Source organism: Echinops telfairi, unplaced genomic scaffold (assembly GCF_000313985.2).
Source record: "Echinops telfairi isolate 266 unplaced genomic scaffold, ASM31398v2 ScPeMD7_2;HRSCAF=8, whole genome shotgun sequence".
Classification (NCBI taxonomy): Eukaryota; Metazoa; Chordata; class Mammalia; order Afrosoricida; family Tenrecidae; genus Echinops; species Echinops telfairi.
Genome location: NW_022103898.1, coordinates 32205639 through 32213300, shown reverse-complemented (window position 1 = coordinate 32213300; position 7662 = coordinate 32205639). Strand labels below are relative to the sequence as shown.

The window sequence follows — 7662 nt, the reverse complement described above, 5'->3', positions numbered from 1 at the left end:
TGTTAGAATTGGTAAGGAAGGTTGGCGGATGGATGCATGTCTGACCCCCACCTTGGGCTGAAGCTGACGGTGCTTCTCCTTTGGTCTTCCCTGGTGTTCAGTCAGAAGAGATATTGCACTCGCCTTTGTAAAAGACTGGAGGGAGGACTCCAGCCCACTGAGGGCCACGCTCATGGAATCCTCAGGCTCCAAGCCCACCCTTTGTTGCTCTTCTTTACGTGGCCTCGTTCCCACATCCACATCGTGATCCCAGTGGCTGCTCCACCGTCACGTGGGGAGTTACAGAGTTGTAGGAAATAGGAAGAGAACATGAAGAAGGCGGACATAGAGTACAGACTAACTAGCTATCTTTTTCTAAGGTTACTTGCAGGTGGTTGTTTGAGTTGATTCTGATTAGGGAAACCCCGTGTGACAGACTAGGACTGCCCTGCAGGGTTTTCTGGGCTGTAATCTTGATAGAAGCCAATATCAAGGCCTTTCTCATGCTGAGCTGCTGAGGGGCTCAAATTGCCAACGTTTCAGGTAGGAATTTTCAAGTGCCACCAGGCCTCCTTCTCTTGAAGGTGACAGGCATTTATTTGTACTTGACCTCCTCATTGCTAGAACATGGTCACCTAACAGGACCTGGCTGATGGGTGTTGGGAAATGTAATCTTCATTCAGGGTGATTATCTCTCCACCGGCTACTGTGGTAAAAGAGAAAACCAAGGTTGAGAATAACTGGAAATGGTGCTGCACTTAGCTTGCCTTTTTGTCTTGGGTGGGGCTAGAGCCATGGTTCCAAAGACCGGCATTCAAGATGGCAACAGTTTTCTGACTGGCACCCAAAGACATTCCGTACCATATTTGAAGTCACCAGTCAAAATTCTCACAATACTTCCCAGAACCTCACGAGTATTTCTCACTTCCTCCTCAGGGATGGGCTTATAAAAGCCATCGGTCCTGCTGACATTATCCAAAGACAATTCTCTGAAGAAACCTTCGAAGAGAAAATCGACTGTTCTGGGAAATGTATTTTGCCAGGTACTTGCCTCTTTTTCTGGGAAGCCCCAAAGCAGTCATAACGCCAAGAGGAGGAGCAGCAGCTCGTTTCAATAGGATAGGCCACGACAATGGTCACAAATACTAAGAGCTACCACGTATCGCACTTTCCCAGTGTTTTTCCAGCACGATTCCATGCTCACTGTGATAACATCCCTATAACGTCGGTGTCATTACCTACTTGTTACAGGTCGGAAAACCGAAATTCGGATGTACAATCTTGTACCCAAGGTTGCTAAGTTGGGAAGGAGCAGGTTGGGCTTCAAACCTACGAATTTCCTCCCATTCGCATGTTGAAGAGGAATTAACTTGTGTTTAGGTTCAAAACTTTCAGAATAACTATTAATTCATTATATACCCATTGCTGTTGAGCTGATTTTGACTCATAGGGACCATATAGGGCAAAGTAGAAGCCCATCAGGTTTCCAGGGAAGCCTACTCTCTGATCTTTTTCCTGAGCAGCAGGTGGTGGGCTGGAACCGCTGACTGGCCACTGAGTGCTTTAACCACTGTGCTACTAGAGGAGGCAAATAGAACAAGCTGTTGTTTCAAAGTCCAGAATCTATTTGTAAGTTTTTATGGAGTTGAAACAAAGCACCTAGTTCTACATGGAAGAGGCAACAGAAAACAATTTTAGCGATTCTTCTGCCACTTATTAATTATTAATAATTAATTAATTATTAATTGAGAATAGAATCAGTTAACCAACTACCATTACCTTTTACAGTGTCTGCTTTATGGCTCTGTGCAATTATCTGAGACAAGCTTCCCACCTTTCGAGCTCTACATACATTTGTGGTGTGCTTTTGAATCAATTCCGACTCATCAGCTCAGCAACTCGTTGGCATCGAGTCGATTCCGACTGGTGTCGACTCTACAGGACAGAGTCGAACTGCCCCTGTGAGTTTCTGACGCTGTCGGTCTTCACAGGAGCAGAAAGCCTCATCCTTCTCCTAAGAGTGTCCGGGGCATTCAAACGGCTGACCTTGTGGTGAGCAGCTCACTGGGCAATCCACTACACCCCCAGGACTCCTTTTCCGACTCATAGCCACCTTACATGACAGAGCAAAGTTGCCACCAAGCACTTAAAGACTGTGCTACCAAGTCTTAGACATGCGCATAGGAATGAGAATTTACATTTTGAAAATGTGCATCATACACATCAGACAAAGTGTCTCAACTTTCAGCTCGTGGGGATCAGGAGAGAAAATTGGGGTAAAACCTTTTGAGAACGAATAGACTGTAGTAGAAAGTTATCTGGGTAGGGATTTTTGATTCGAGTTCCAGCAGAACTGCCAATGAGCTATTTAATCCACAACCAGTTACCCAGTTGCTGTCAACTCTGCAAAAGGAGCTGTACTTTTCCGAAGGGATACAGGTCATAACGCTGTGACACCCGGTTGCTTAAAGGCATAGCGAGCAGCCATATCACAGGAGTTCTTGTGTCCTCTGGTTTGGGCACTTTCCGCGGGAACCAGACACATTCTTCCTCTCACAACACTCACATCCACCCACCATGCTTGTCCAAGGGCAGTAGGGCTCAGGCTGCCGGCCACCCGAGGACCATCTGTTCTTTAACGCTGCCTTAATTTGTGTGTTACAGGTCTGGTGGATGCACACACACACCCAGTGTGGGCTGGAGAGAGGGTTCACGAGTTTGCGATGAAGGTAACTGCCATCGATGATGACACATTGAGATAAAGCACGGACCCAGGCATGGCGTTTTCGCTGATGTTCATAAGCTTTACATGCCTACATGTCTCTGTCATGGATATTTCTACTGGCCTGGATGGTGACAAATAAATGACGACCAGATTAACGTATTTGTCGCTCCCCCAAATCTCTGTACCACAAAGAGGCTTCACAGTCATGTTAAGTATCATAGGTCTCAAAATTGGTTAGCTCTAAATCCTCTCTTTAAAATCAGAGCTGAATGTATTTGTCAGGTAATTTCTCCTCTTTCCTATCCCCGCATTCCCCCCCACTCCTGGAAGCCTTTGAAGGGGTGCCAAGAGAGCAGTCTGAAAATCCCCGCCCACTGGGTCGCTTGGAAGAACAGATGACCAATCACAAACATAAAATAAATCTTATATCTTTTTTTACCAAATGAATAATCTTTAAATATAATCTACACGATAAAAACCAAACTCAGCCAATTGGGTCAGGTCAGGTGGGACTCATGGCGACCCCATGTGTTCTAAAGCACCACTGAGCCCCAGAGGGTTTTCTCGGTTGGAGTCTGAGTGGAAGTTGAGCACCCTCCAGAGCTAACCATGAGCACCATCGAATCCACTGCTATCAAGTTGACTCTGATTTACAGTGAGTGACTCTAAGATTAGCACTGCCTCTTTGGGTTCCTAAGACCTTAAATCTTTAGATCACCTCAACCTTCCCCCACCCCACCCCTGCCCCGCAACTGATGCCCCAGAACCACCCACCTTGTGATAAGCAGCCTAATGCTTAACGAACACGGCCAGGGTTTCGGTAAACTGCGGTTTGTGAGCCACAGGCGGCCCTTTTGGTACGTACATGTGGCTCTGCAGTGAAATTGAAAATGAAAATAAAACTATCCCGGTTTCATTTGAAAGGTATTATTCAGATAATGGTGATTTCATTGGCTTGTTGAAGATAGGGTTATGGCTCTCGGATAAATTTTTAATTGTGAAGGACAGGTTCTTCCATCTAAAAAGTTTGCCAACCCCTGAACTAGACCACCACGGCTTTTTCGCATCATCGAGGAACCTTATGTTAAGGCTCCCTGACGGCTCTGTGGGCAAGGTTGGGTTGCTAACTGCAAGGTTGATGGTTTTCGGGAGGAAGATGAGGCTGTCTGCTCCAGTAAAGATTCTGGATCTCAGAAACCCTCTACACGATATGTCCGCATGTCTATACAGACAGCACAGAGACCCCTGTGAGATGGAATCCACATGACGGCAATGGGTCTGAGCCGCACTTCACATCGGCCAGCACCAACACCTACACCTCTAGATGAAGCCAAGTTCGCTTATTTTTTTAAGTGCCTGTCAACAGCATAACTGGATTCTTTCAGAAACACAAAACTTACTGCCCATGTTGTGTAGCTTCCTTAACAAACGGGAGCTGTTTTTTAAAAACAAAAACAAAATTATTTATATTAAATCACAGTATTTCTAAACGGAAAGCAACCAGAGATTAGAAACTGAACTTGGATTAGACGGATGGAAAAGGGAGGTCCAGAGAAGGGATGGGAGTGGATGCAGTCACCAGCTAGCAAAACAGAGGGCTGGCTGCTGGACCAGAGGCAGGCATTTGTGCTAGCCCCAGCTCCCAGCTGTCTGCAGCCACTAGACCCAGCACTTTCCAGGTCGAGCCTCTTTACTTGCTTGCGTGACAGAGATAAGTCCCAACCGCCCCCCACCCCCCACCAGCTCCTGAGGCATGGGAGCAACACTTGGGGCTCCTTAGATGAAAGGTGGATGTCTGCAGAGCCGAACTCCAAATCGCTCAAGCCTCATGTTCTCAAACCTCGGCGGGACCAAGGCAGGGCGGAGAGTCAGCAGGTACCCACTGGGTGGTTGACTAGTGAAATACTTGATTAGCAGTTGTTAATTTCCCATTGCCCAGATCTGCCATCCCTACAACTCCCTTTGCTCCCTGCCTCGCCCTGCCAGGGTCCCCCCAATCCAGCCTCTGGCAGAGAGAGATGTGGCCCAGCACCTTGTTGATGCACCTGTGGCTCCTGGGCAAACGTTCTGAATGTGGCGCCTGGACGCAGGTTCTGTCCACGTTGGCCGGGCTTCAGGGGAGTTTGTGTTCAGTTGGCAGGAGCCTCGTACATGGATATTCACCAGGCTGGCGGCGGGATCAACTTCACGGTGGAGTGCACGCGGCAGGCCTCTGAAGACGAGCTGTTCGACTCCTTCCAGCAGCGACTTCAGTGCATGATGAGGGCTGGCACCACGCTGGTGGAGTGCAAGAGCGGATACGGCCTCAACCTCCAGACGGAGCTCAAGATGCTGCGTGTGATTGCGCGCGCCCAGCGGGAGTTGGAAGTCAGCATTTCGGCCACTTACTGCGGGGCTCACTCCGTGCCCAGGTAATCGCATTGGCTGGGCGCAGGGTTCAGTCCAGGGCATGGAGAATGAAGGGGAGGGCTGGCTAGAGCCCAGGGGATGGAGGAGCACCAAACCCGTGTCTACTGCTGCAGGACCGGTAGAAGTCTTAAGGAAGGTGTTTGTCTTCTGTGGTCAATTCTCTTACACGTGGTTTTAGGCAGGAGATCCACCCCTACGCTGTGAGTTTCTGAGACTGTAACTCTTCCCCCCCCAGCCCCCCCCTCACCCCATCATTTGCAGCTGTACTCAGCAGTGAGTAATTTTTACAAAAAGATTACTTGAGTTACTGGCTTTTAAGTTCAAGGCTTTTAAAAAACCGGGCCTGTGAAGTTCTCCCTTTCCCGTTAGTGGTTTTGTGGGGGTGGAGGAAGCCCCAGCTGAAACACAGGGCTATTTCCGTTGATTTGAGAAAAATGTTAAGGATGTTTGGCTCTAACTTAACAAAGGCCGATGGACTTCATAAGGAGACTGTAACTCTTTATGGAATAGAAAGCCTCGTCATTTTCCCAGAGCGGCTGGTGCCTTTGAACTGCTAAACTTGCAGTTAGCAGCCCAACAGGTGATTACTGTGCCATCAGGCTCCTCCTGAAAACCCCGCGGAGCACAGGTAACACAACATCAACTCAAACCGTGGGGTTGCCAGGAGACAGAGCCCAGTCACCAGCGACTGCTGTTGTATGATTTTTTTTCCCCTCTCTTATTGGGCTCTACAAAGTCCTTTATCTACTTTACACCTTCCTTTTATTTGTTCGGGGTTCCTTTTGACCCTAGAACTCAAAGGACCAAAGAAAGTCCAGGACTTGTTTATGCACGTGGCATCCCCAAAGTCTTAGTGCCCTTGTAAGTTTAATTGTTTTAGAAATAAGACAGAGCTTCAGAAAATTCGTGGAAAAATTGAATGAGAAGCTCATGGAATTTTTCCATGCCCTTTTTTTTGCCAAGTCACAGGCACATTTATTATCTCCTGGGAACATGGTCTTTCACTCCCCAAAGTGGCTTCGGTCCACAGGGGAGGGCCAAGCCCCTCAGGTGGCAGCGCCGCCGCCCCCTGGAGCAGGCCCGTGGGGCGGCAATGTCATGGGTGGCAGAACAGGGCCAACCGGCTGGCAATCTCAGAATCCTGGGCTTCGTAGGACTTGACCAGGAGGGCAAACTTCAGGGCAGACCCCATCCCCATCGCAGCTGAAGTCATAGGCTTTGATGACCTCCTGCAGGATCTGCATGCCCCGGGCAGAACAAATGGCAGCATCTTGCCCAGGTCATTGCACGCGTTGTCCCGTGCTTCGTCCGTGCGCACGGCGTTCTCTGGGGCCGAGTGCCTGGATGACTTCGGCCAGGACCCCTTGGCCTGTTCCGCGCTCAGTGCTGCGGGCTGGGCGAAGCGGACGCCATGGGAAGAACCACCTCTCCAGAAACTTGCTAGACAAATTCTAAATGAACTGTAACACTTCCATGCGCTCTTTTGAAGCCCCTTGTTATACATGCATACAAAACGTACCAATACTTAAAAAAAAGTATTTAAAAGCTCAATCATTTAAGCTTCTTTTATACTTAATCAGTTTGGTGAACTTGGATCGACACATTTTCGGGGTTGGTTGCTGCTGCTGCTTGCTTCGTCCAGGGTCAGCCGTCCTCAGTTAGAGGAACTGAAAGCTCAACATCAAATTCTGGTGTTCAAAATGCAAAGAGAGGTAGAAAAGAAATATAATAGTTGATGTTTCCAGTGATGTTCGTGCTAAGTCATTCTTCACGTTTATGCTTCTGAAAAAATTAAAACTTCACACTGCACCAAGACTTGGGGGACATCCTGCCTCTGGGAAAATGGGAGATGTTTTCAAATGGATCACCATGTGAATGATAGTCTGATTGGGGTTTTGTTTTGTTTCAGGAGGGAAGGCAGTATGGTGTGATGGAAAAGTCTTGGTTTTTGGGTGATTCCAGACCTGAGTTTTAGTTCAGATCCCTCGTGGCATAGTGGGGTAGGAGTGGAGCTACTAACCGCATGGCCCGCAGTTTGAATTCACCAGCCGCACCATGGGAGAAAGATAAGACTTCATGTTTCCGCTCGGATGAACAGCTTGGAAATCTTATCAAGGGTCATCATGAGTCAAAATTAGTGTGTTTGGGGCTTGGGGAGCCACTTCCAGCTGGTGGTTCTGAGGGCGTTCCTTAACTTTCTTTTAGCATCAATTACTCATATAAAATAGGGCTAAATAAGAATAATAAAACAACTACCATAGATTGGACTTCAGCTCATGGTGAACCTTTACAGGTAGGGCTGTGCTCTTGAAGGCTTTCAACAGCTGGTTTTTCTGAAGCAGATTGCCAGAACTTTCTTCAAGGTGCTTCTGGATGGATTGCCTCTTGATTAGTAGCAACTGAATTTGCATTAACAGATTGTACCACTTGGGGCTCCACGGATCTAAGTACGTGTCCCCACCCCCACACATCAAAACCAAACAAACAAAAACATTCTCTGGCATGGAGCAGATTCTGACTCATGGCGATCTTATAGGACAGGATAGAAC

The 7662-nt window shown here is 47.9% G+C and overlaps 1 protein-coding gene and 1 pseudogene across 1 annotated transcript in view; one reads left to right on the top strand and one right to left on the bottom strand.

Annotated features, from left to right (window-relative positions):
* Positions 1 to 309: 309 nt before the first annotated feature.
* The window catches only part of AMDHD1 (amidohydrolase domain containing 1), a 19642-nt gene continuing 12289 nt past the window's right edge, over positions 310 to 7662 (top strand). Inside the window, exons 1-4 of the mRNA XM_045291365.1 lie at positions 310 to 329; positions 916 to 1022; positions 2644 to 2708; positions 4838 to 5115. Coding sequence (XP_045147300.1) covers positions 310 to 329; positions 916 to 1022; positions 2644 to 2708; positions 4838 to 5115 — 470 coding nt within the window. The remainder of the gene's footprint in view (positions 330 to 915; positions 1023 to 2643; positions 2709 to 4837; positions 5116 to 7662) is intronic.
* On the bottom strand, positions 6160 to 7191 carry LOC105978389 (annotated as a pseudogene).